The sequence below is a fragment of the Hyposmocoma kahamanoa genome, unplaced genomic scaffold, assembly GCF_003589595.1.
Source record: "Hyposmocoma kahamanoa isolate Upper Pololo Valley unplaced genomic scaffold, ASM358959v1 160, whole genome shotgun sequence".
Lineage (NCBI taxonomy): Eukaryota > Metazoa > Arthropoda > Insecta > Lepidoptera > Cosmopterigidae > Hyposmocoma > Hyposmocoma kahamanoa.
Genome location: NW_020653575.1, coordinates 3,903,303 through 3,931,193, shown reverse-complemented (window position 1 = coordinate 3,931,193; position 27,891 = coordinate 3,903,303). Strand labels below are relative to the sequence as shown.

The following is a 27,891-nucleotide window of genomic DNA, read 5'->3' as shown; positions in this document are numbered from 1 at the left end:
AATGAAATTGCATAATTTGTTAGTTACTCAATGCCATTACAATATTAATGATTTTTTAATTGATAACATAAAATGTAAAATTCAGCTTTTGAATTTTGAGACCTCTTATTTTCTGGTTAAATTCCAATTGTTGCAGTTTGTTTATGCTTTTGTTTTAATTTAACATTTAAAGTGAAATAAGTATTGTGTAAAATGTTCACATGCCAAGTTTTGGTGAAATGTAGGATCTAATATAATGTATTATAAGACCTGCATTGTTAACTACATTTGTCAGCGAATAAATATCTTGTATTCCTGTTTTCTTGATGATGACTAATTAGAACGATTTCTAATTTATCGGGCCAATACTTTCCCACACCACACGTGCATTGAATTGGCTCTTGTAATAGCCAGGTGTGAACGCACATCCTGAGCCACTCCACTAGTTTGTCTTGACGTTTATTAAATAATCATTAAGAAACTTATTGTAATACTGGTTGTAGTGTAGATGGACGTTGCGAGTTTCGCGCTTTTCACTAGACTGGCATAATGTCTTGGCTTAGTAGAATGATTTGTCAATTGGCTCCGTGTTAATGGTTGTTTTCTACCGGCGAAGCGTGACAAAGAATCTAGAAAGGTGTGGATTTGCGAGATTATCTAAATACCACTATGTAGGCATGTAAATAGGCAGCTATGTTAATACCACTTTGAAAGCCACAAAAGCAAAGTTTCTGGGGTATAGATGCTCTTTTCTATTTACATGCTGCTCGATTAAACAGAAGCTGATACTGTTAAACCAGAAACAGAACCAAATACCACCCATAACCAGAAAAAGTAGTTATAACGCGCTAGCACCACAGTCAAACCAATCTAGTACCTACATATGATTGACGGCTGAAAAGTAATCTCCTATAATTTTAAGAATCAAATCCAATTCAAAAATAATACTGGCATTATCGTGACCCTTTCCTTGTTTATTATTTTTTCAAAATTAGTGACACTCATTTTGTTTATTTCGTTTCGCTTTGCACGGACAAAATGGCGGAAGAAAAAAGTAAAATGTTTTATAAATGAGCAACAACTTCTCATTTTAACAGATCCTTTCTAACTTTTAATTTCCTTTATATCAAATACAACAAGTGCATTTCCCATGTAATTTTATATTGAAAAATTAAAAAAATAAACATGGTCGTCTTTTATTTCGTACATAACGCTAGTACACACGCCAGCACATCAAGCTACACATTGACGTATCCTGTTCCGTTGCACTGGATTTTCGAACAAAAATGTGTAGTCTGATGTGCCGTTGTCCGTACATTACATTTAATCATTGTAGACAGGTTTGTACGGACAACGGCACGTCAGACTACACATTTCTGTTCGAAAATCGCCTGCATTGAAACGGAACCAGATACGTCAATGTGTAGCTTGATATGCTGGCGTGCGTACATACCTACGTAGATTACTTTTCAGCCTCGTAATAGATATCGTTGGTTGCAATTCTCAGCATAGATAAGTTGAATTTATAAATCTGTTTTATTTTCATTACAGTAAAAATTGCTTGACTTTAACTTAAGTAATATAAGTAAAAAATATTTCTCTTCAAAAATATTTTTTATTATTATAAAGAAATTAAAACCAAAACGTATTTTATTTTAATTTTTATTTCACCTCCCTTTTTGAGTACAGTCAAGAGCACGTCAAGCTGGATACTTTGTACTTTGGACCGTTTTTATCGTAAGCGGCATAGAGTTGGATTAAAATCTTTAGTGTCAACTGGAGGATTACTTTAGAAAAGTAATCCTCTACAAATCGGTACAATAATAAACCCACGACGTGTGATCGTATGTTAAAAGTACTTCTATCACATAAAAGTCATAAAAACAATACAAATTTACATGAAATAAAATTATGTGCATGTGATATTTTATAACTTTCATATTTAAGCACAAAAATGTTATCGACTAGTTTCGTTCATAGGATTTTTAAACCTCTCCTGAAAAGTTGTCATTTTGCAGATGAGGCCTTATTAGACTAAGGGTGCGAAATTTGACAATGATTAGTTCGGAACGTTTTAGTTCTGACTGTACTGCCGGGTAGCGCCCAGTCAGACTGGAAGTATTTTCTTTGCTCTTCAACATATGGTTTAAGTATTATTTGATATGAAACATAGCACTCGCTTTGCTTTCGAAACAGCCAGTGTAATATCGCGAGTTTGATAAATAAATACCCTAGGCTGATAATACTTTTTTTTTATAAAAAAAATAAGTTTTTTTTATGAAAAATATCTGAGGCTTTGCTACTTTGGCCACATTGACAAAAGAAAACACCCACACATTTTACACGCGGCACAAAGACTAAGAGCACCACAACTCAAAGTAGGAAGAACCATATTTACTTGGAATGACTCCCTAAATCATGACATGGAATACTACCAACGTAACGAAGACTACTGGATAGAACTAACTAAAGATAAGAATAAATTTAGGCAAGCAGTTAAAGAAATATACATATAAAATTCCGGAAACCGACACCGAATCAGAAGGGGAAAGAAATAATACAACTTGAGCTCCGTGGACGAGAACACGTCCTCATCCAGCAGGATCCACTACGGCAACACAAAGCCCTGTGACGGTGTGAGCTCCTTACACCGTCATCTCACCTTTTTGTGTCTCCTCTCTCCGCTTGTATCATATAATTTTTTTATTTTACATGTATTTAAATTTTAAATTTGAATTCTTCCATCTTCCTTCACTTTCTAATTTTGTTTTCGTACTACGGTCACTCCCAGCTCGACCGCCACAACAGTCGGAACTTTTCAAATTCCATCGCGTATAATCGCTAATTTTGGTTCTGTACTACGTTTATAATCATTAAATAAGCTAAATCATGTGTAATAATTTATAACAGTCTACAGCCTTCATGTACTCTATCTGTAATTCAGTTACTCGGCCCATTTAGGGCCCTTTCTTTAAACTTTACTTCTTTAATAAGTTTTGTGGATAGGAAGTTTCCCGTTTCATTGCTGTTCACGGCTAGTTAGGGTTACAACCCTTTCAGCCCAACACCACCACCGCTCATTCCTAACAACACTACCTAACCACCTACCCAAACAACTAACTACCCCTACTACCTAATTTCTGTCACACGTTGCATAGCTGGCAGGAATCTGGCCACCGGCTGCGGCTGGTTAGTCTTCCCCCCACAATCCCGGGCATGCCACTTCCTTAAACTGTGCCCCTTGGTATATCCGGCTTGTCCGGGTCAGATTTACTCTGGCTGGCTGTGGTGCCAATGGGCAATGAGCAATGAGCAAAATTTTTTTTTAATGATCCCAATGAAGGGACGAATATGATGCCTGATGGTGCGTGGCACGGCCATCGGCATGTCCATTGCAATCGCAGTGCCATTAAGAGCTTTAAATCGTAAGGGCTGGAGGGCACTAACACTGCGCCCATCACCCTGAGACATAGGTTGATAAGTCCCATGTGCCTGTAATTTCACCAGTACCCTTACCCTTCAAACCGAAACGACGTAATGCTTAGCAGAAATAGGTAAGATGGCAGATTTTCCCTACACAAACTCTTTAATATAAATTGTGTGATTTTGTAAATGGAAATAGTTATTTGTTATGCAAGGCTGCAAAGTTGTTGTTTGACGCGAGCGATTGTATTGAAACCTGAGCAAGCGAAGCGAAGCGAAGTCAAGCGAAGCGAAACGAGTAGTTCAAAGATAGATTCCAGAGCATAGCGAGGGTTTCAATAAAAACAACTTTTGCTGCCGAGCGAAACACACATCTTTTCACCACACTATAGCGAGGAAAATGGTGGTGAAAGAAAAACAGTTGAACTATATAACATCAGTTTTTAAGCAAAAGAAAAAATTTACCTTCGGTTACGTTCCGAATTTACATCTCATCAATTTTTAATCTTGCTTGTACTTCTATAATTTTGTGTAATTATATGATTATTAAAATTATTTTACTTCTTCGACGAAATTAGTTATCGTTGTCAATTTAATGTTAACAATAATAAGAATAAAATAAACCAACGGGTTCATATTACATTATAATGTACGACAAATCGCGTAGTTGAACGTGTCATTATATTTTTTTATCAAAAGATAAAGTTGGTGCACCACAGTCCATCGTCAAGTTCGAATTTCAAAAACCTTTTCCACGCCAGTGTTCCTAACGGTTAAGAAAGCCTTTCCGAGCTAGTGAAAACAAAACTACCTATTTTAAATACAAAAATACATATTATATACATACGGTATTCAAGTTAACTGTTTGGTTTTGGACTTTTTGAATACGTGAATGCTATCATGGAATAATTATTTCATGGTTGCCACAAATTTGATCGTATGATCTACACATTATATAAACGACATAAAAATAACAGTACGTGAGTGCTGCATTTAACACAGGTTCTTTCAATACAGCACGAGAATACGAATGTCTTCATTTTCATAAAATTATGTATAAAAGCAGTAGCAGGTACAACTAAACAATAATGTGGTAACCCTACGCGAGCGAGTTGTAAGTAATAGGTATTGATACGCCAATGAGGCGAGAGTTACCCTGCTTGTCTTATATATTATGCTATGTATAATATAATGCCTATTCGCTCTCGGTCGCCTCGAAAAGGCCCAAGTTACAAGTGGCAACAATCTACAGACAGGGAATTCCACTTCAATGTTGTACTCGATATAAATGTGGAAGCGTAACGCTACATACAGCACGTATGTACAATAAAGGTTGTCACTCATTGTTTCTTTTATTAAAAAATTAAGTGCTCATTTCTGTCATAAATGTAATCGACATTTTTCTGGGATCAACGAAACGTGATCTACAACCCCTTCTAATCGGTTTTTTATATCTAGTTTAGTTTTAGTTTTTTTTTATATTAGTGGCTTTGCCGTCGCATTTAGCCAATCAAAGGGTTTTTTATAACATCAAGTGACGGGACGAACAAGTCGTGCGCCTGATGGTAAGCAACACGCCTGCCCATAACAGTTACAATGCCACTCAGAGCTTTAAATTGCAAAGATTCGAGGTGCACTGCCACTGCGCCCCTCACCCTGAGATGTAAGTTGACAAGTCCCATGTGCCTGTAATTTCACCAACACCCTTACCCTTGAAAACCGGAACGCAGTAATGGTCGCATTACACATATTTATACATATATATATATTATTTGAATGTAATAAAAAAAAGTACGGAACACAATCAACGTAACTGACATTTTACAAAAAAACCTTTAGTGCCAGTATCTCGAAAGTTACGCAAATGCAAAAGCGTTAATGGTAATTTTTTTTTTTTTTTAATAAATAACGCACACACTCAACATAGCCCCGCACTAGGGAAACCCTGTGTCGCGGGTGCCATGGACACACACATAGACAACCACAAATTACACCCAAACTCACGAGAGAAATAATTGTAGGCCATACAAATATTTCTCCCGGCCCGGGAATCGAACCTGGGACCTCTGCATGGTAACCGTTCGGCCACGGAGGCAATTATGACGAGGAGGGCAGATTTGACCTCCACCTCACGTGATAGAAAGTGACAATGAGGTCGGTTTCCTCTATGGGTTTTTAAGAGTTTTTCAAGAGTTGTCAACCTTCTTCGACATAGAGGCTTTACCACGATGTTTCCGTACACTCTTAGATAGAGGCAATGCTAAACATTCACAAATTTATGTAACGTCAATAAAGTCATAGGTAAGTACGTATCGCCAGAGGGACTCGAACCGACCTTTAAAATGAGAAACAACCGTCCTCCCACTAGGTACTGGGCTACCACCGCTCAATTAAATTAAATTAAAATAAAACAGAACTGTTTAATTGTTGTAGCTTTTTAAAAAAGCGTGCTTTTTAGACGCTTCTCACTTACGCTTTTTATTTAGGTTGTGTTGATAGCGAAAAGTAAGAGTAGACCACAAAAGGTTTGTTTTTTTGTAAAGCACGAGTTTTATTTATAAAATTATTATTCACATTGACGAATTAATTTGTAAGAAACATAAATGGTGGGACTTAAAACATAGGTACGTTGTAAAAAATAAAATTGTTGACTATAGAACTGACCAACGCTTACGCTTAAGTGCGGGAGTACACGTCCGATTTCGTGTCTGATGGTCGGTTCCGACTATATCCGATTCTTTCGTCAGACTTTACCTGAACTAACTGCAGTGCTTATGGGGAATTCCCCAAATGCAGGGAATTTCAACTCAACAACTCGCTTGGGGATTTTGTTTGAATTACGCCATGTGGAGAAAATGCCCTCGCATTCTAGAATTTTATCATATTTTTGTTGTATTGATTATCACTGATAAAAACACTATTTATTTGTTTGTTTATGAACGATATTGATAGTTTTTAACATCGCATATGAACTGCTTACAAAGCAACGTTTATGTAGAATTATTAGCAAACCGCTTACATGTATAAAATTATCCAGTAGGATTAGAATCACTTAAAATTACTACTATTATTAGTCACCGACAAGAGCCTGGCTCTTAAATAGAATGATGATGACCAATCGGTGCGTGTTGAGTGCGTGACGCTTCCTCGCCAACTTTTTTAAACGCCCACCTCTAACCATACTTCACGTAGAGGCCAATTCTCCCTCTACGATACTTCACATACCCACCTATGCCTTCGTCGTTGACATATTTGACATTGCAAACTTTGAAATTTGAATGTTAGGGCGCCTTCAAATTAGACGCTTGTAGAAGAGCTGCAGCTTAAGACTATTTTTTTCCATCCTTGAGTTGAGAGCTGCAGTGACGTGTCTGTAGCGCTGCTGTATGAAAATTAGTAGGTGCGCCACGGCGTATAAACGTCTAATTTGAAGATTAGTTATATATTCCGCGAATAAATGGAAACAGCACTCTCATTATTAATTTTTTTTTATTTTGTTCTTCGAAAAAGTATGCTATGCTATGGTCTCAAAGACTGCCTCGTATTCAGTGGGGAGTTAACGATTCAGATCTGTTGCAGTAAACGTCTTTAGTAAACTCTTTTTCTTTTATCTTCCTCTTCGGCATTCATAAAATCCATTAATAAAATTTCTAAAAATATTATTTATTAACACTTAAATAAATAAAATACGATAAATGTTCATAGTGAATTCTTCGTTTGTAATTTCAGGGGCCTTAGTGTAAATTTTCAAGTATGTAAACTTAACAATCGCGTTTGGGTTATGATTTGAATTTAAACCTTATGTCCATATAATTAAGATCTAAATAAAATTCGTACCGCACACGCGGTATTTACGTTTCAATTATTAAAAATTTACACTCAGGTCTCTGGTACTCTTTAATACTATTATGATATAACAGCATCTCAACTATTTAATTTAGGCATCTCATTTCGCACTATGCTCAGAGCATGCATACACCCAATGTAGTAAAATATTTCAGTGTGTGTGGATTGAGTAAGCACCCTCTGTAAAATGTTTAAAAGTCATTTAGTAAAAGTTCTAAAACAATTGTAGAAACCATTGACTTACAATTATATGGACGTCGGGTCCGCGCTAAAAAGTGTCCGCACTTGTAAGGCGCTAAAATCGTATACAGAGCGCGACACTCCGCTTTAGTCTTCATTTGTTCTACGGACAGCGCGATACTGCGATGACATAACAATTTAAATTTCGAATAGGTTGACTTGGGACATTTTTTTCGTGGTTTTTGTATTAGACCCGTCGTCCATTTATTTGTAAGTCAATGGTAGAAACCAATCTTTCTATTTGTAAAAAGATAAAACAAGAGAAAAATAACTTAATGTGTGCTCACTCAGTTCTCACCAAGGGCCAGTCACATCTACGAAAGTATTAAGTTTACATATAATATTATTGTACTAGTTTTTAGTAAAAGTTTAGTTAAACTATCGTTTTTAATTACAGATCGATTGCCTGCCTTTTTTAATTTTTTACAAATACTTTCTTATGCTCACTCAATCCGCACGTTTTTAAAAGGAACAATTTCTTAAGAACTTTATTTACTAAATTTACAGAGGGTGCTCACTCAATCCACACACACGTAAATATTTTCATTTTATACAGTGACCTCTGTGTGGAGGCATATAGAAACACGGAGTTCATAAGGTAACAAGAGCCAGTGTTCACGCGCGCTGCCAAGTTTCAATTGATATAGTTTGTCATTTCGCCACAAGATGTCGTTGTATATGCCAAAAACGAAGAACTTTTTTCCACTTTATAGTTGTATTATTGAAACAATTTACAAAAAAATCCCAAGTTCTACTAGGTATAAAAGGAGTAGGTACTCGATACTAATTATTATTATAGCTTATTTATTTTAAATTATTTTGTTAACTTTTGACAACTAGTCATTCTTCATTTCGTTATCGTACATTCCATTTGTTCTGTTAACAGAACAGAAAAGTACCAGTAGCAGTCCTCTCAACAGAACTGTACAACCGAACTAGTGAGAATAGAGGGGGTTTTTCCTTGTCTTTCGATATCGGTAGGGTAGGAGCGGGAATATTTTCCCTATACCTCCCAAATAGAAACAAAGCACTCGCACCTATAATAACATGTCATTCACCGAATAAAGGTAAAACAGTATTCGGAGACTAATTAAACAAGCCATCTCTATGGTGGTACAGCAGGAACTTAAAAAATACCCTCTATTCCCACCTGTTCTGTTGAGTAGTTCTGTCGGCAGAACTATTGGGATTTTTTTAATAGTTCTGCCGACAGAACTACTAAAAATACCGACCACACTACCACCAGTGGTTCGCTTAGTAATGGGTCCCGCGGTGAAGGCACATGGGACTTGTCAACGAGTGATGGGCGCAATGACAATCCCCTTAAGTAAAGCTCCGAGTGGCAGTACAACTGTCATGGATAGGCGTGTCGCTTACCACCAGGAGCAGGACTTGTTCGTCCCGTCACTTGATATAAAAAAAATCTCTTTTCACCAGAACAGCCGATAATAGAAACACGACCCTCCAACCTCACCGCAATAACCAAGTCTTGGGTATGTAATATTATTACTTATTACAATATAAAAACAAATACTGATTTAAAAACATATATTTAGTGTTTTGGTAAATCAACTGAACATTAAAGCAAATGGAACTGTAATCAAAATTATTATATTTTACACTTACTATCATGTATAATGATGAATGAGAAACGTAAAAGACGACTCCTGCTACGGTTTATGAATCCATTCAACAAGTAATAAAAATTTTGCCATTAGGAAAATAGTATACCTTTTTAAAGTACAGTCAACTCAAAGTGAAATATTTGATGATAATACAAGATTCGCTTCCTCTCATTCTTCGTCAAAAAATTGCCTTTCAGTCTAACGGTGTCACCACACTTACTAACGCGGAATTGGCTCGAGACGGTCATAAACATCTTTTTGTCCATGCATTCCGCTCGGAGCACCGACGGCGACGCGTAGCGCACGTCTCTTTCCATAAATCTTTTTCTGAACGGCTTAACTCTATTCATAGTCGATAGGTGTGGTGATTCCTTTACGCGTCTTACAAAGACTTTTAGATAAACATGGTAGACATCACGTACGTAGTACTCTGATCCTAAGTAACTGAAGCACGTATGGAAATCAGAACAGAGACAGTAAACAAAAAGTAAGTTTCTACATTGACCCGGCCGAGGATCGAACCCAGGACCCGACCACGAAGGTCGTCTCATAAAAACAAATAATTGGCATGAGATTTCTTAAATTCTAAAAAAGTTTCGCACAATTTTGTGACTTTACAAAATCGTAAACCAAAAATTTGCTCATTTTTTATGCTCTAATTATTAAGCTTATAAGAATCAAAAACATTGCAGAAAAAACGAATGCAACATTACTACAATTTATAGTTATTCGAATGATGAATACATACATAATTGGCACCATCTTATGTATAATCAGTAAATCTACACGTAAATTTACCACATTGATCATAACATACATTAGGTATATATATTACTTAAGTACTCGTCTTTTAATGAAATGTGGAGAACTACCTTTTCAACTAGTTAGTGCGAAGTATATAGGTACCCAAAGTTCGCTTAACAAAATTTTAAGATATAGTCACGACTAAAAGCTAAAGACCATTTCTCTACAAAAAAGAATCAACAGGAACTCAAAGTATTTTTCCTTAAAAAAGATACAAATGCAATTTTAATATTAGATTAAATCTAGAAACATACTTAATACTAATGATTGCTTAATACAGAATGTCTTTTTAATCACAGATTAGGTTTTTTCTCACCACTTTAACTAGGCAGAAGAATATCAAAATCACTAACAAAGAGTTTACGGAAGTAATAATACTTATAATAACTTTCACTGGATGTCACTTATCAGTCGATAGTATTCAATTACTTTTTGCAGTCTTTAACAATAACTTTGGGATCAATGTTCATAAATTCACTCAACTTTCTAAGCGTCATAGGCATCATTGTGTTGGAGAAAGACATGATCAGGTTAACTTTATCCAGCTGCTCTATAGGTGTTGGTTTTGTGCCGTAATATGAGAATTTTTCCCGTTCCAGATCAGATTCCTGGAACGGAAGTTTCGTAGTCGACTTCCGAGCAACAGTTCTATAAGGTAATTTCGTTGTCGATTTTCTTGCAACTCTCTTTGGTAGAGGTAGTGTAGAATTATCATTCTTCCTTTTGGCACAGGATGTGCCCTCTTGTTCACTATCTAGATGGTCGTGAGCGCCTGGCGTATATGGCTTAATTTCATATTTAAATGACAACGAACAATGCAATGTATTATGATGTGTTCGTAATTCTCGAATAAACTTAAAACCTTTTTTGCAGTAACCACAACAAAGTATCTCTCTAGTGTCGTAATTTAGCTTGAAATACGCGTAGTTTATTGATGTGCCGGGATGGTTAGCGGCATGATGTTCTTGCATTGCATTGTCGTCAAGTAAAAGAGCGAGACAAATGCAACATTTAACGACGACTTCTCCTTTCTTGGCGTAAGTTACAAGGATTTTATCGTGGAAGTGAGAGCTCTTTTCTGACTCAGAAACAACCTTTTCGCATACTAAACAAACAGTTTTAGGGGCATCTTCCTTTGGTTGTGATTCCTCTTTTTTAGGAACGCTTTCGCTTTTTTCTTTTTCCTTCTTGTGAGTAGTATTATAATCATCAGACAACGATCTGCGACACCTTTTCTTTTCCAGGTTAATTATAACTGGCGGACCAGGTGGGATTGGTGTTTTAGTATACTTTTCTGGTTCACCTGGGTGATAGTACGTAAAATGATTGAACATAGATGCTTTATGGCAGGAAAACCCGCAGAATGCACAATTAAGAGGCATCAAGTTGTAATGCCTTAACGTGTGAGTATACATTGCTTGGCTGTATTTAGTGGTGAAGTCGCAGTATTTACATTTTTTTTTGCCTTCTAATTTTTTTTTCGGTGGAGTTTCAGCTTCGTCTGTTGTTGGTTCATCTATGACTAATCTTTCATCGTCGCTGTCAGGACTTGTGGCAGCAGGAGTCGTGAACGCAGAAGGCGTGCCTTTTTTCCTTTGAAGCATCTCTTCTTCAGGTGTGGGTACTTTTTCTTCATAGCGGACAGCTAGCAGAGAATTATCGATCGTGTCAAAGAGATTGGATTGGTCATCCTTTGAGGAGGACGGAGACACATTTTCATGCTGTTTCATCGTGTGTTTTTGGGTGTCTATGACAGCGCTGACCCACGCCACTCTCATGGATGGATTCCTCACAGCTTCGATCGGTCTTGCGCTCTGGCCTGGGCGCAAATTTTTGCAAGTCTTGCAATGCAACTGCGCTTCGTGATAATTCTGTGAATAATCACTACAACTACTGCATCGCCACCTACAAAATGAGACAAAATTCCTTTAAGATGTTGATTTCTTTCAAATTTAAACAATAGTTATTATCATCAACCCATACGTCCTACTGCTAGACACTGCAACAGGGAGAGGATTTACACTTAGTTTTTGATGACGCAATGCGGTTTGGAGACTAAATAGACGATATTTTTTATAAAATAAGTAAGAATAGTACACACCGAACGAGAACTGTTCCAAAATGAAATTATATACAATGACATCTTACTAAAATAGCACAGGCAAGCTATTGCAAAATATGTGTTTAGATCAAGCAAATAACAAACAGCTGTCAACAAAGCTTTGTTTCGCGAACTAGACAAATATACGTCCACTTACCTTATTTTGTTCAATTCTAACTCCAAATGATTTTTCATTACATTTTCGTCTCTGGTTTGTAAATCACATTTAGGGCAGCAAAAGTCTATATTTTTGGGGGATCCAAATTTTCCAAAAGCTTGACTCAAATTATCAAATTCTTTCGCTCCAACACTAACATTATCCGAGGTCTGGACTGTTTTAAAAGGAGGCGTAGACGTCGTCGTTGATGTCGCGTCAGGTTTTGGAGTTTGTATTTTTTGTTTGTCTAAGTTTTCTTTGTTCTTTGCAATTATATCCGTTTGATGATCAAGGACCTTCGTAACCCACTTTTCGATATTGACGTTCGTTGGTAGTTCTATTAATTCTTGATGTCTTGAGACTTGTCTAAAACTGTGCTCGATAAACATGTGTTCGTTAAGACCAGTTTTATGAAACGCCTTGTACATGCAAATACTGCAACCCCATCTGAAAAACGAAGGGAATTTAAACTACTTTTTCATTACCAGATACCATGTTTTAGTAGTTTGCTAAAAAATAAGGTACATACTTCCTATACTGCAACTCTTCGTATAAATGTGACTGCATAGCATCCTTACTGTCTTCCATAACGATTTTACACAGAGGACACTTATATTTCAAGCCATTTGGATTACATAACGACCCGAACCTCTTGTACAACTGTTCAATCGATTCTTCAGTTTCGTTGTCTACTACTTCCTTTTTCACTAAGTTAAGATTAACTGTGACAGACTTTGCTGCTGTTACAGAGGCTGGTGTTGGTGAAGTAATACCAGGGACTGGTGCTTCCGTTTCAGTTTGAGATTCCGTTTTCACTTCACACTCAGAGTTTATTTTCTGTCGCTGTTTTTGCCATCGCGGAATACCATCGGCCTCTTCAGGAAATGAACCTTCTCTGTAATAATAGTAAAACACATCGTCATGACTCTCAGGATGTACTCTAGACTGGTGATTGGACACGTTCTCCAATGTAGATCCTCTGAATGGACAATTTGGGCACTTGTACTGCCATTTCGAATTGTGCACTTTTGAACAGTGCTCGATCACTTCTTGACGAAGCATGTTCTTATATTTACACAGTCCACATTGCCACGGTTTTAAATCCATAGTGGGAGTCGCAGGGGCAGCTTGACCTGCACCAGCGGGAGCCTGATTAGTTGCCTCCTCTCTTACTATCATGACCTGCCCTGCTCCCTTGTGATTCTCAGCCAAGTGTTTCTCAAGCACTTGTCTTCGATAGTGATAGTATGAACAAGACGAACAAGCATAGAGCCGTACATCGTGCATTTTTAAATGAGCGATAATACGAGCTGCTGTCAAAGGTCTCGAAGTGTCTAAATGTTGATAAGGAGGACAGTGGACACAATGAAAGTTATTAGATCCAGTGTGAAGAGTTTCCCAGTGGCATTTGAGCATGGCTTCATCGACAGAAATGTAAGAGCAGTCTTTAGCCCCACATGTGTGACGTCGTCTCTCAGGCACATATTTAGGATATCGCGCAGCGGCTTCAGGTGGTATCAGTAGAGTCACCGAAGGAGTCCTCTCACTTCGGGAGGGTTTATCATTTTTATTTATTAGTGAACTAGAAGCAAGATTGATCATCTTATCGAAATGTTTTTCATTTGTCTCAAGATGGGGTACAGGGTTAACAGGTACAGTAGACGGCACAGCCTGGGCTTCGGCGTGTTGCTGTAGATGTCTCACAAGATTCGGAAGCACTTTAGTACTGAATTCACATTCAGAGCAGAAGGCCGGTTCATCGAAGATGGGCCTTGTTGGTAACTGATTCAAGTCCCGAGGACTGTAGCGTTTACGTTTTGGTGGAGTTTGTTCAGATGTGCTACCAGCAGAAAGGTTTCTTTTGGGTCCTGGGGCATCGCGAACAGTGTACAAAAATCCACCATCGTCTAAATGTTTTGAAACCACAATGACGTTCGTAACTCCATGATAATTCTTTAAATGACTTTTTATGAAAAAAAGTTTCGAACCTTTGTAATCGCAAATGCCACATACATAGTTTTGCATCCGCTGTTCCTTTGTGTATGTTTGTGACTTTTGTCTGCGTAATTTTGGACAGGCCCCGTGGTCCTGGGTATAATGCTTTAGAAGTTCGTCCAAGTAATTCACTGTTTTAGGGCAGTGAGCGCAGTTAAATTTATCCATTTTACTTCTACATGATATAATATGCCTCTTAAATGCCGCCGGAGATTTGTAGACAACAGAACAACCAGAACATTTATACAAATCGGAAGCTGAAAACTTTTCATAATTATCTTCAGTCTTCATATTTTCTGTGGAAGTGGCACTGTCGTCATCGGAGAGACTTATTATATTTTGGGCTGTATCTCGAGAATCTTCCTCATCACTGTCCAAGCAAATAACATCTGCACTTGACGGGTTATCTTTTGTAGGGGTTTCATCAATTGGTTCGGTTTTAAGCACAGGTGTAAATTGTAAATTTTGCTCTTCAGTTGGTATCTCTGTGGGCGGTACTGAAGTTAATACACGAGGCGGTTCTGGAATCAATGTTGCCATTTCTGAATCATCAGTTAATGTTGGCTCATGAGGTATTTGATCCATAATTTCCGAGTTTGTGTCCAGCGGGTGCGTGCATTCAATATTTGGGTCATTATCAGGAACAACCGTTAATGTCGCTGTAGTGTCCATTGTCGGTAATATTACCGAACCGATCAGTTTTTCCAAGTCAATAGCCCTTTCTGCTTCTCTAGAAGGATCATCAGTTTTGTTAGCAGCAGTCAAGACTTGGACTTGTACAATAGATTTGTTTAGCTGAGCTAAAGGCAGTACCATCATTTTTGACGCATTTCCATCCTGGAAGCAGAAATCGATTGTTACAAATAAAAACCAAAAATTTTAAAGGACAGTACATTGGAGCTTGCAATAAAAGTTCTTACTTTTTGAGTAATGACTCTCAAATAAGCTTGCGGAATTTTAGACGGATGTTTGGCTGATGCATGTTGCAATAAATCTCCTTCATTTTCGGCTCCATATACACACCATGTACACTGATACAGCATTAGTCCATGAGTTTTCAAATGTTGAATTACTTCTCCAGGACTTGGAAAAGAGGACGAGCAGATCTGTAAAAATAAAACAATGAAAACATTTGCTCAATCATTAAGATATGAATGAATGTAAATACATACATGACACGAATGCGGCGGTTCATGTTTCATCAAATGCTCGGAGAATTTTCCTTGAGTAAACGTCTTGAACTTGCAATTCGACGCAGCTGTAACAAACACATATAAACTTTACATATTTTATAATATTTCCAGAAATCTAACAACCCAAACCATATAACACAAGCAAGATACATTTGTTACGAGCATTTCTTCAAATAATGGGTCATATTATCATAACAAAGCAGCCGATGCATATACGGACAAGACTGCATATTTCAAACGAAAAAACAAACTCACCACAAATGTAGTACTGAACAGCCAGATTTCGCGGTAAAATGTCAGCTTTGTCTTCATTGGTCGTTACGGATACTGAATTTTGGTAAACAACACTTTGAGCATGTTGAATGCCATGAACTCTGATCATGTGAGCTCGCACTAACTGACTGGCGGCCGCCCGATAGAAACAATACCCGCAAGTATAATGACAGTAGGCGTGATTTTTAAACACATGCGTGATCAAATCAATTCCGTTTCCTTTAGCATCGGAGTCACAATAAGCACACATAAGAGCGTTTTCTCCGCCAATGCGCTGATGAGTAGAAGCGTGTACTAATGCGGCTTCAGCAGAGTCCGTCGTGAATGAACAAAAGCGACCTGCGCATTTGAAGATTTGTATTAACTTTTCCGGAACTAACATGGCATCCAGAACCACTCGATGCTTTTTTGACATAATTTCAGCTTGAGCTTCTTCGTATCGAACCTGTTCCTGAAGTTTTGGTGGGGTTAACATATTTTGCATAGCTTTGTCTACAGGGGGGGTTGGGTTTGAAGGTTCCACACAGTGAGCGCCTAAGCTTATGACACTTTGTATTTTTGGTAAAGCGTCAGAATCACCTTCAGCAGCAGGAATTTCATTTTCTTTTGACATTAGATCTGACAATGGCCGAACATTTATGTATGATTTCGAAGAAGGTGGCTCTTCAACGGTTGGTTTTTCTAGAGAACATGAAGTTTTAATTCCTGCGTCTTCTGGGGAAGTAGTAGCAATTTCTGCTGTAGTCTCCATATTTGCCAAAACAGGGAAAGTATCAATATGTTTATCTAGCATATGTTGCAAGCAGTCTCTGAAGCTATGTTTCCCTTGAGGCATGACAATGACTTTACAAACGAAACAATACCCATCCCAGTTCTCAGAATGCTTTATCTGTACATGTTTCTTCATAGAAATCAAGAGTGAAGTTTTATAATGATTGTCATTTCCATTTATACAACAAATGTATTCTTTAGCACCAGCATCTTTGAAGCTGATTTTAAAATGCGGATAATCTAAAATGTCTGAAACTGGTGCCAGATCTACAAAAGCGGCGCTATGTGCTTCAAACATTTCTTCTCGATTATCTTCTTTTTCGATTTTTATGTTTTCTGGAGGCAAGTTAGGGGTATCATCACTTTCAAAAGTAAGTTTTGAATGAACGGGGATTTTAGGAGTGGATCTATCTTGAATATCTGAATCTTTCTTTGATTCAGTTGTTTGATAACTTATATCAGTTAGTTCACTGTACTCATCACTACGATCGCCACTGGTTTCTGTTACACTTAGATTAGTGCGACTTCTGAGTAAACGAGGTTCAGAAATAATAGATTGACGTTTCATAAGAGCCGCTAAGGTTTTCTTCGTCATGATAGCCAAATTTATGGTATATACCTCCGTTTGTTCATCATTGTGACGGACAATCACGTGAATTTTTAGGTTTTCTAGAGATATCTGTGTAAAGTTACATTTACCACAAATATACCCGATTAGTTGACCTTTAATGTCCTTAGGAGGTGGAGGTATGTCCAAGTTAAATGGGCAGGGAACAACATTGACACATTCCGGACAAAGTTGTTTGTATTCTCCTGTATGCATGCTAACCACGTGCCAAAAGAATGTTTCCAGTAGAGCCCTTTTACCATACATTTCTTTGTAACAAAATCGACATATGAATTTGTCCGAAGGCAATCTACTCATAGCATTGAAGTCAATATCTTCGCATTGTTCAATGGCTTCACGAGCGACAGTTGCATTCATCCTAGACAGAGGTATTTCAGAATGAGGATGTTGCTTTTTATAATGATGAACTATATCACTACCGCTATATTCACATAATCGACATGGGTATATAGAAATATTTCTATAAAAGCAATACGTTTTGTCTACAAAACAAGACATATCTGGAAAATTTACTTTCTTTTGTAGTAGTATTTCAGGTGAAAGCTCACGTTCCAAAGATTCTTTCTGTTTTGCATCAATCTTTTTCTTTCTTTTAGCTATAACTCCCGACGACCAGCCTGAACGCCGCTTTCGTTTCTTTTTCTTTAAATCGGCTAATGCTTCAGTACTTTCAAAACTTTTAGATGATGCAAGAGATTCGCTTTCTGATTCAGAACTATTTTGCATGTCTTCGCTTCGTTGTGATGTAGTAATATCGCTAACTGAATCTGATTCGAACGCGTAAGGATCTAATTCGTCCTGAGAAATTTTAGTTTTTGATTTTGGACCTGGCTTACGTCTTATTGGAGGTGTTTTAATTATTTCTGTTTTATTCTCTACATCAGAATGACTGTCGTTAATAGTCACTTTAGGTTTTGGTTTCGGCCCAGGCTTCTTTTTAATTTTGAGTGCCTTGTCTTCGAGAAGTTCTTTTTCTTTAAATTTCTGCAGAACGACTACAGGTTTTGGTTCGATTACAGTTGTGTTTTCCCCGTCTTGGTTTTCTTGTTTTTCATCAACAAGCTTCGCCAGGCGGCACATCCTTATTCCCGTAGCATTTAAAATATCGTCACTTATAAACATTTCTTTGATATCATTCTGTAGTTGCCTTAGTTCTCTTGACGCTTTAGGTTTCCCAGTGTTTAAAACAGTACCTGATCTGGTAACTCGTTTTGCTTTGGTTGACATAATTTTCTTCTCTGCTTTTAATTTGCTTTTCCGTGCTTTTTTGCCCGGTCTACCTCTTGTCAGTTTTTCAGACGTGGTGTTAACGTGTTCTTCTGTGCCTTTGTCGTCACTTGCTGGTTCATCTGGTACAGGAGCTTCATTTGCTTTTTCTGTGTCTTTTTCAAAAGTTTCTAAATGTACTTCTGTAGAGTCAATCGGTAGCACTGGCTTATCTTGAGGTTTTTTGATGTCCTCAAGTTCAGGCATTTCATTTTGGTTTGATATTCCCTCCGTTTCATTTTTATCTAAGTCATCATTAGTGTCCTCTTCATCAGACACTAACTCTTTCAGTTTCTCCAATTTCTTCATCATTTTGTCATTATCACTCGACTTTCCTCCCAGCATACAAAGTAACTCGTTAATTTTAGATTTATTTTGTAATATAGAAAGCAGGTTGCTGATGGAACCGATTTCAGGTGTGCCGTTGTTATTTAAAGAATTAAGCACCAAGGTATCTTTGATACCAGCATCATGAGTAGATGTTATCTCCGAGTTTTCGGTGTGCAATTCGTTGGTACTATCTGGTAAGCTTGCCTCACAAGGTTTGTGTTGAACTACGTCACTCGTATTTATTGTACTATCAGGAGTAGAACTTAGATCGTCTACTGTGTCTACGAATTTATCATCAATTTTTTGCTCCGCACTTTTAGTCGTAGATACAATAGATTCATTAGTCAGTTTATTTGAATCATTTGAACTGTTCTTTTCCACCAACTCTGATACTTTAGAAACTTTATTTATTTTTTTTGTTTGAGCTTCATTGATCTTTTCTTCTTCAATTTTTGTAAAATTTTTAATTGGCACATTCGACGGTGCCGAATCAGGACCTGCTAGTATTGAAGGATCTATTTTCTTTTCATGTAAAGAAGACGGCGTATCAACTGCATCTTTTAAATCATTGTTGATAAGTTCTGATATATCTTGTAAAGATTCTTCCACCGATCTCTCTTTCGAATTCTCGGCTTCGGGGCTGTTAATATTTTGTAGCATATTTTCAAGGCTTAACTCTTGAGTAAACTGATTATTGTCTTCAGCAGATTTATTGTTTTCCAATTCTTTATCCAGATCTGCAATTAAATCATTTATATTTGCCACAACGTCAACAACCCCGCTATTACCTGGAAATATTCCCAGATCGTAGATACCAAAACCGGAATTAAATAAATCAATGTTTTCAGTCGTTTCTCCAATTTTAGATTGATTGTTATCAACTTGTTTAACTTCCTTTACTTCAGAATCGGAGTCGGATTCAATAATGACCTTTTTAATTTTTCTGGTTTTATGACTAGAAACTTCAACCGACACTTTCGACGCAACATCACATTTTTTAGATGATCGTGTTAGTCTCTTGGTACTGTCATCCGATACAGTTGCTTTGTTATCAGTCTTATCACATATGCCTTTATTTTTTTCGTTAGGTCGATTCTTGTCCTCCGTAATCTCAGACCTGTTCTTCTCTTTCTTATTAACTTTTGCCGTGATAATTGCTTCTTCGAGTTCTTTGTTCTCGCTTGTCATTTTCTTGTCTACAAATTTGATCTTCGCATCTTTAATTTTTTTCTCAGATACGTTACTTTTTTCTACTGTTGGCTTTTTTTGTTGTTCTTTTACTTTGGGATCTTCTTTGGTCATTTCTTCAACTGGACGTTTGATTTTAGGAATTTTATAATTCCTAACTCCGTAGCCCGAACCTAGTATAGTACCTTTAGCTATATTATCGCTAGAATACACAATACCATAAGCATTTTTCTTACTTTCATGCCTGTTTCTAGTTTTATTGTCATAATGTTGATCTCGCTTCACTCTGGGATCTCTCTGATTCTTTCGAGGGGAGTAAGCGGTCTTAGTACTACTCTGCTGATGTTGCGTCACGTGTTGCATTTGGTGAAGATCTTTCCGACTACGGACAGTTTGGGAGGTGCCTTTTTGGTCATTTTTTTTGGTGTGTTCTTTTTTATTGTAACTGGCACTGTAAGATTGAAAATCTGCTTTAATCTCGTTAAGAGTTTTTTGTTGTTTATTGTCTCCGAAATCTCTGCTCATACTACGTGCTCGTACAAAGTTCACCATTCCCTTGTAATCTAGTGAATCATGAGTAGCGGCTGTAGGCTTAGGGAGTTTTCTTCCCACACTAGACTCGCGCTGCGTTCGCCCAATACTAGGTTCTCGAGTTAACGATCTACCGACACTCGCAGCACGCTGGCGTCGCGATTCAAAAGATTGATCAAATACTGGCAGATGCAAACCCTTTTCGTTTAGGAATTCTTGGAATGTTCTATTTACGCTAGTATCAATTATAAAAGAGCGTCCAGATTGAGGTTTGACCGACAACGTGTTATCGTTATTGGCATCTTGTTTTTTCCTGCGCATATGTGGAGGTACATACGACGAGCGGCGGTATCTACCGTCGGAAGGATGAGTACGTCCAACACTGGAAGCTCGTTGATAATTCATTTTTGAATCGTCGAAATTTTCTTGACAACTGTCATTAGCATTATTCCTGTCGGTTTCTCGATGAGTATAGCATCTTTCACTATCTTTGGGTAAACCACGTCCAACGCTTGACTCTCGATGCGGCGTCCGCTCCCTAATTTGTCTTCTTTGTTCATAATTCTTATCCCTATCATTTCTGCCTATACTCTGTTCGCGACTGTAATTGTAATAAGAACTTGAATCCTTGTGCGACCTGTTACAGTGATCGGACTTTTTTCGATCTCTATAGTAATCCCGATCTTTATCATCATCGCGTCTTTGGGATTCGTACTCAGTAGTCCTATTCAGCCTTGGATCTTTTAATTTCTGAACAGGTTGATTTTGATGATAGTCGGATCTTCCGAACGGATGACTTGGGGTCATTGGTGCCATGTTCCTCTCGTTGCGTCCAAACGGATGGCTGGGTGTCATTGGACATTCAGATCTGCCGAAAGAATGACTAGGTGTCATCGGACAATCAGTTCTGCCAAAGTGATGACTAGGTGTCAACGATGCATCTGCCCTTCCAAAAGGATGGCTAGGAGTCAGTGGACATTCAGATCTACCAAATGCATGACTAGGCGTTTGAGGACGATCAGATCGGCCGAAAGGATGGCTAGGAGTTGTTGGACAATCTGATCTACCGAACGAATGAATTGGTGTAATTGGTGCTTCATGCCTGCCAAATGAAGGATTGGGCGTAGAGGGACAATCCACTCTTCCGAAAGGGTGATTAGGCGTCCGCGGGCAATCTTGCCGATTATAATAATCATCTCTCTGGTCATTACTGTATCTATCACTCCTAGAATGTTGATATGTGTCTGAATGATCATATCTTGAATTTTGATAGTCTAGATCTCGTGTTGAAGAACCTCTTCTGCTAGCATCCCACCGATCACTTTTGCGTTCATGTTCTTCCCAATAACATCTCAAATTATTCCCATCTCTGTCTTCTCTGTCCTCCCAAAGTATTTTACGTCCTTCATTGACTGAATCGATATTAGTCTCCCATACAGGCGTAGAAATTTCTCTTCCGTCAGATTCTCGTGACTCAAATGTTGGTAAGGGGGCATACACATGTTTTCGATTCGAATTGTCTTCTAAATCCAATGACTGGTGTGAGGGAGTCATTTCATATGTACGTGCATTGGGTGTCATACTAGGTGTCCGATTAGGTGTCATGTTGGCGTAATTTGGATGCCTTGATCTTTCCGAGTTCGAAATATATGGGTTGGGACTTTCTTTGCTCATGGGTTTATTAAAATCTCGTCTTACTCGCGGGTCCGTCAAGTGTGGTCTTTTATTTAGTTCAGATTTCGATTCGATTGGCGAAGGCACAGGTAAAAGTAACGACATAAGAGGCGGTGGAAGAGGTACTGGTAACGGTTTACCAGAGTTTGGTGATAAGATAGGCATAAGTGTTCTCATGTCGACATCAATTTTAGAACTGACTACGTTCGGTTTTATGGGATCAACAGGAATAATAATTGGTGTCGAAGAGCCAACGGTAGACACATCATCACTTTCAGGCGATTTAGGTGCAAGATTTCCGTAAATGTCGTCAGCAGAATAATCATTCTTGTCTTCTTCATCTGAACTGTCATCCAACGCTATTTTTTTTGGAAAATTAAATCTTTCACATTCTTCTTCAGTGAGCTTTAAACTTTGCTTTTTTCCATAATCATAATATCTCGGAGCAGAAACATTAGATTCATTCATAAAAAGAGAAGATGTAGATGTGGAATTTGCCTTCTGCTTGTATTTTTCTATTGATATTCTTTTTTTATTAATAATTTCCTGGGTATTGGCGACCTTAGTAACCTTAGGTTGATGTAGCAGTGGAGTAGAGCCTTCCGCGCCAGGAATAGCAATGGATTCACTCAAGATTTCATTTTTTAAAGCCTGTAGAATATCAATCTCAGACAAAACATTCTTCACAGGTGCAGCAGCTACAACGGGTTCTGTATTCAGCAGCGGAATTTCTACATTTTTTGGAAACTCTTCAGGTTCGGAGTCGTCAACTTTATTTGGAAGAACAGGTTTAGCATGTAAAAATGAATCCTCTTTCACTTCTACATCACTTTTATCGCCTGTACTAACAGCAGGTAACTTTAATGCTTCTTTACCTATAACAGGTTCACTTTTTAAAAACGACTCTTTATTTATTAATTGTGTCGCATCAGATACTTCCGACGTATTTTTTGATAATTCCATAACTTCATTTTCATGTAAAGGTTTATAAAAGTTAGCTTTGATCGTTTGAGTTTTAGTTGATCTTTCTTTAGCCTTATCTGGAGAATTTTCTGCCTCTGAAGTGCTAGACAGATCTATGAAACTACTGTCACCGTCTTTGTCACAATCTTTTGCAGCTCCTTTAGTATTTTCCAAATTTATTTGTGACGCTACAGTTTTCTTACTTTCGTCATCATCGTCAATAGTAATAACTACTTGCTTTGAAGCATTTTCTTTTAGCGAGACATTCAATCGTTTCATTTTATCTTGGACGTCATCAACTGTACGTGGTTGCATAATTTCCTTTTCTTTATCCTCTTCTGTTGGCTTCGCAAAATCAATGACATCAAACATCTCAAAATCGGAGACTTCTGTAGCTTTCGGTATTTCTTGACCTTTATCATCCTTATCCGAATTGATCACTAAGCAAATTTGTATTTTTCGAGATTGAATTTCTTTGTCAATAGAGTCTTCAGTTCCACTTGGAACTGAAGTAGCTTTGTCTTTATCGACCACGACTAAACTACCATAAATGCTTTCAATTGCTTCACTCTCACTATCGGACAATTCGCCTTCCTCAACCTCGTCCCTCTTCCTAACTTTCATAACATTCCTCTTTTTCTTAGTTTTGTAGGATTTCATTATTATGTCCGATATATCTTCGCTTGCACCGGTTTGTTTTAACTCTCCAAGGATTTGTGTTCTCAGATCACGTAAAGTAGCAATGTCAACGTCATTATCGTCGCAATTGATTATTCGTGACAAGATATCATCAGTATTCAAGGAATCCAAACTATCCTGAGGCACGTTTAATGTAATATTTAAATCCTTAGTATGTCTAGTTTCATTGGAAGACTTTTTTTTTTCCTTTTTGTAGGAAGGAGAATGCCTCTTGGGGGACCTACGAGGTGATCTCCTGCTGAACAAAGGTTTTTGTGCAGTATTTTCTTCACCAATGGACCACCGCTGACGGTTTGGCTCTGGAGATACTAACACGCGAGTATAATTACGCTTTGAACTTGACTTTTGGAGTGACATCTTTTCTGCGATTTGTACCGAAGATGATAGAGAAGGCGATATAGCTTTGTTTGGTCGTCTTTGAAACAAAGCTGGCTCCTTACTACCGGGAGTACAAATTTCCTCGGTTTCACTGCGTCTAGCTATCTCTGGTAGAGTTTCTTCTTCTTTGATCTTCTGCTTTAAAGTTACACTTTTTAGCTTGTTTCTCACAGAGATCAAATCACTGTCCGAATTCGGCGAGCTCGATGGAAATATTTCGGATACTGGTCTAATTCCCGGCAAAGTGTCTCGCTGCAAATAAAATAAATAAATGTAGCAATATGCAGTGTTAATGAAAATAGCTATTTGATTGAAAATTCATAGTCTTACCTGTTCAACCTTTGCGTACAAATTAACCAGCACTTGTTCGCATTTCAGTAAATTCTCCATTTTCATCCTACAACAAAGTCAAGAATAGATAATGAATAATTTCTGAATATTTAATTAACCAAAATAATAACAGCTCATTAGAACGAGTATGATATATGATGAGTATGATAACTGTATGATATTGAAGAAAATAAAGTATACATTACATGCACTTTTGAAAATCGGAAAATCTGAAAGAAGTATTTATTATAAATCACTTAAAAATAATTAATAAAAAGTCAAAAGAAAAGATTTGAAAGTAAAATATCTAGTTATTAAACTCTAATTTATAAAATGGCATTTCAGAAGCATAACATGGGATCAAAGTGGTAATAAGAACAAAATTAAACCTTTTCTTTTTGTCAAGGAGCAAGTCTCTGAGAGATCTGATTTTATCGAGCTGAGCCTGTCGAGGATTCGCTGAACCTGATCCACCGCTGGTGCTCTCCAGTCTTTTGATCATACTTTCCAAGAACGGTATGTACTTCTTCATCTCCTCGAACTTTCGATCGTAATCCGTGTCCATTTTGGCAGCTGCAAAAGACGTTATGATATCAGGATTTTTTAATAAAATGTAAATTAAACTATCAACAAAAAACTGAAAATAAAGAAATTAAAACTAATATTTCTGCGCTCCATTTATGGTAGGTGCAGTGCACGGTGCATATAATAGGCTCAACTCACACTGGCGCAGAGTCGAAGCGTCGCGACGCGTCATGTTTTTCCCCTATAGCATATTCATCTCTATTTTCCCATTATTAAGGTACAAATTTCTGTTATGCAAATATGGAATCGCGCGTCGCCGCCGTGGTTACTTGCGCGCAGTGACGCGTCAGACGCCGACCACACTGTGATCCGGGCGCGCTAATGCGAGAGTAGTCGCGTGGCGACGCTTCGACTCTGCGCCAGTGTAAGTTGAGCCTTACGGTATACGAAGTAGGTATTGAAAATTCAAAAGTTTCGCCTTTAGTTCCTATGATTTCATGGTCTTAATTTTACGTCATCGTGAGTCATTTTGATAAACACATTAGTCCTAATTTAGCTGATATTGCCGTTCAATAATGTAGCATGAATAAAGGCTTGGTATGCATGTGGAGGAAGAATCTATCCATGGGAGAATCCACCCAATGTAAGCTGACGTAATACGAAAACCTGTAAATTCCGATAGGAGTTAAATCAAAATTGTGAAACTTTGTCACATCGTCAGGTCAGACGATGGTGTACCAATTTAATTTAACCAAAAAAAATTCCTACCTTAATGTGTAAGTACAAAATCCGTTGTTTAAATAGATATCTACCTACATATAAAATGTGCGCCCGTGAATCTTTTCAATATTTTGGGTGACACTTTGAAATCGGTTCAGTTTCTGTTAAGACAAACAAATCGGTTTAAGAAGTCCAACATTCAATGACGATACTGATATATATCCAAAACTGGCTGACTCAGACATGACATGAAATTTTCCGTTTCTTCCTTAATATTTATTAAAACTTCAGTTCGTTATGTTTGAACAAAAATTTTAAAACTTAAATCGAAAATCAAATTAGATCTATGTTTTCGGTAATGTGGCTCTTAAGTTCGTGCACCAAGCTACGGAAGGGGTTTGGGGCAAATTTTTGGTCATGATAATTGACCTACGCAACACTCATGACGCAGAGATTAGTAGATCGGACATTTACAGTACTCAACATTAAAAAATGTCGCTTCACATAAGCATTCACGACGAATATGTTCGACCAAGGAAGTAATTCCACCTTACCCTTTTCGGCCGCCAAACAGTAATATGAGCATTACTGCGTTCCGGTTTTGAAAGGTAAGGGTGCTGGTGAAATTACAGGCACGTGAGACTTGTCAACACTTGTCAACTATTGTCAGTGCCCCTAAGATCTTTGCGATTGAAAACTCTTGAGTGGCACTGCAACTTTTATGGATAGACGTGTCGCTTACCACGAGGCGCACGACTTACTGGCCCTGTCACTTGGTATTATAAAAAAAATCGACATGGCGCCACTTTTCCATACTATGTAGTTCAGCAAAGTTGATGTCTTGCCACCGTGTTATTTTGGCGTGCAGGCCACTGTGGACTGTAGCGTCCACCCGCACCTTGATTATGCTCATCAACTAGTGCCAATTAAGAGCGTTGTAAGGGCATGATAATATTTTTTAAAATCTCACAAACAATCGACATTAATCGTTGTAATAAGGCATCAATTTTACTGATGACGTACGATCACATAAAAAACAAATATATTTCATAATTAAACAAAGTGTCAGTTTTCGTTAATGGAAATTAAAACCCCTTTTCAAACGACTTATGGTCCTATTTCAAATTAAAATCCTCCAATTTTAAACATGTGGATCAAACATGGGTCAAATCGCAAGCCGATCTTCTATATAGGTAAGCGTTATTTTTGCACCATCAAAACAGATCACATAACAAATATGTGTTATAAATGTAATTAACCGCAATATCGGTTAATTAAATTTTAAATTACAATTTCTAGACTATTTTAGTTACAAAATAAAGATATTATAGAATCGAGATTATCATATAATTATTTCATATCATAAATTATTTCTAGTATTTCTGGTTTTTGTGCCTATTCGATGGTCCCATTAATGGAGGTGCGTGGTTTACGAATTTAGTCAATGAAATATTATATAAGTAAACAAATAATACAACGCTAATTGGAACCAAAATAATTTATACGACTTCTTCGAGTAAGAAACATTTTTCTAAAAAAAATATAATATTACTAACTCTGCATATTTTTAATGCGATACTTTGAGAACTTCAATAAAATGTCGTCCTGCATTGATGCGTTTAGTCAACCTATTTAACAGGTTGTCGACGTTGGCCATCGAAACATTATACATAGTCTACGATTTCGGAAATTCAATGAACTGCTGTATTTGCGATGATGAATTAATAAAATAATAATGTAGGTATTACAATGGTTGGTTAAGATATTTAACCTTACTAAATAAGCAGTTGCTAAATGCAATTACGTTGGTGGGTTATATCGTAAAATTCGTTTCTTAACTAAATAACGATGCTAATTTAAGCTGAGAAATAAATCACGCGTGTATATAATCAAAAATTAAAGTAAAATGATACACAAGTACATGCATGACCTTGGTTGACCTACCTCTATTTGCTTAAAAGCGAATCCGTTAAAAACACCACTATTTCATAAAAACTTTTAGTAAAACAAATGTAACGTTGATTATTATTATCACAGAACAAATGTATATTAAGCACTTTATCGATAAACAATGCAAAAAGTGCAAAAACGTTCTATCAAATAGGGCTGTTCGGCAGTTACCAGTGCCGTTTCCCTCACGTGTCGTTGTATTCATGTCGCGGCAGAGAATGAAAACAAAATGGCGACCGGTCCTATAGCTTTAGTGAACAGCAGATGTGCCATTTTAAGTTTTTTTTTTGTTCGCAAAATGT

At 37.4% G+C, this 27,891-nt stretch overlaps 1 protein-coding gene across 1 annotated transcript; it reads right to left on the bottom strand.

Moving 5' to 3' along the window:
* Window positions 1–9,082: 9,082 nt before the first annotated feature.
* On the bottom strand, window positions 9,083–24,967 carry LOC113225461. The gene is made up of 8 exons (XM_026457777.1): window positions 24,784–24,967; window positions 24,395–24,461; window positions 15,619–24,316; window positions 15,343–15,428; window positions 15,091–15,276; window positions 12,705–15,007; window positions 12,176–12,622; window positions 9,083–11,822 (listed from the first exon to the last, which is right to left on the bottom strand). The coding sequence occupies exons 1-8, from the start codon at window positions 24,957–24,959 to the stop codon at window positions 10,343–10,345; spliced, it is 13,443 nt and encodes a 4,480-aa protein (XP_026313562.1). The 5' UTR covers window positions 24,960–24,967; the 3' UTR covers window positions 9,083–10,342.
* Window positions 24,968–27,891: the final 2,924 nt, after the last annotated feature.

Excerpts from the sequence above, each read along its gene's own strand:
- LOC113225461 (XM_026457777.1), bottom strand. The coding sequence starts at position 24,959 with ATGGACACGGATTACGATCGAAAGTTCGAGGAGATGAAGAAGTACATA. Across the intron at positions 24,462-24,783 it reads CTCCTTGACAAAAAGAAAAG|GATGAAAATGGAGAATTTAC; the intron begins GTTTAATTTTGT and ends ACTTTGTTGTAG. Across the intron at positions 15,008-15,090 it reads TGAGAGTCATTACTCAAAAA|GATGGAAATGCGTCAAAAAT; the intron begins GTAAGAACTTTT and ends TTCTGCTTCCAG.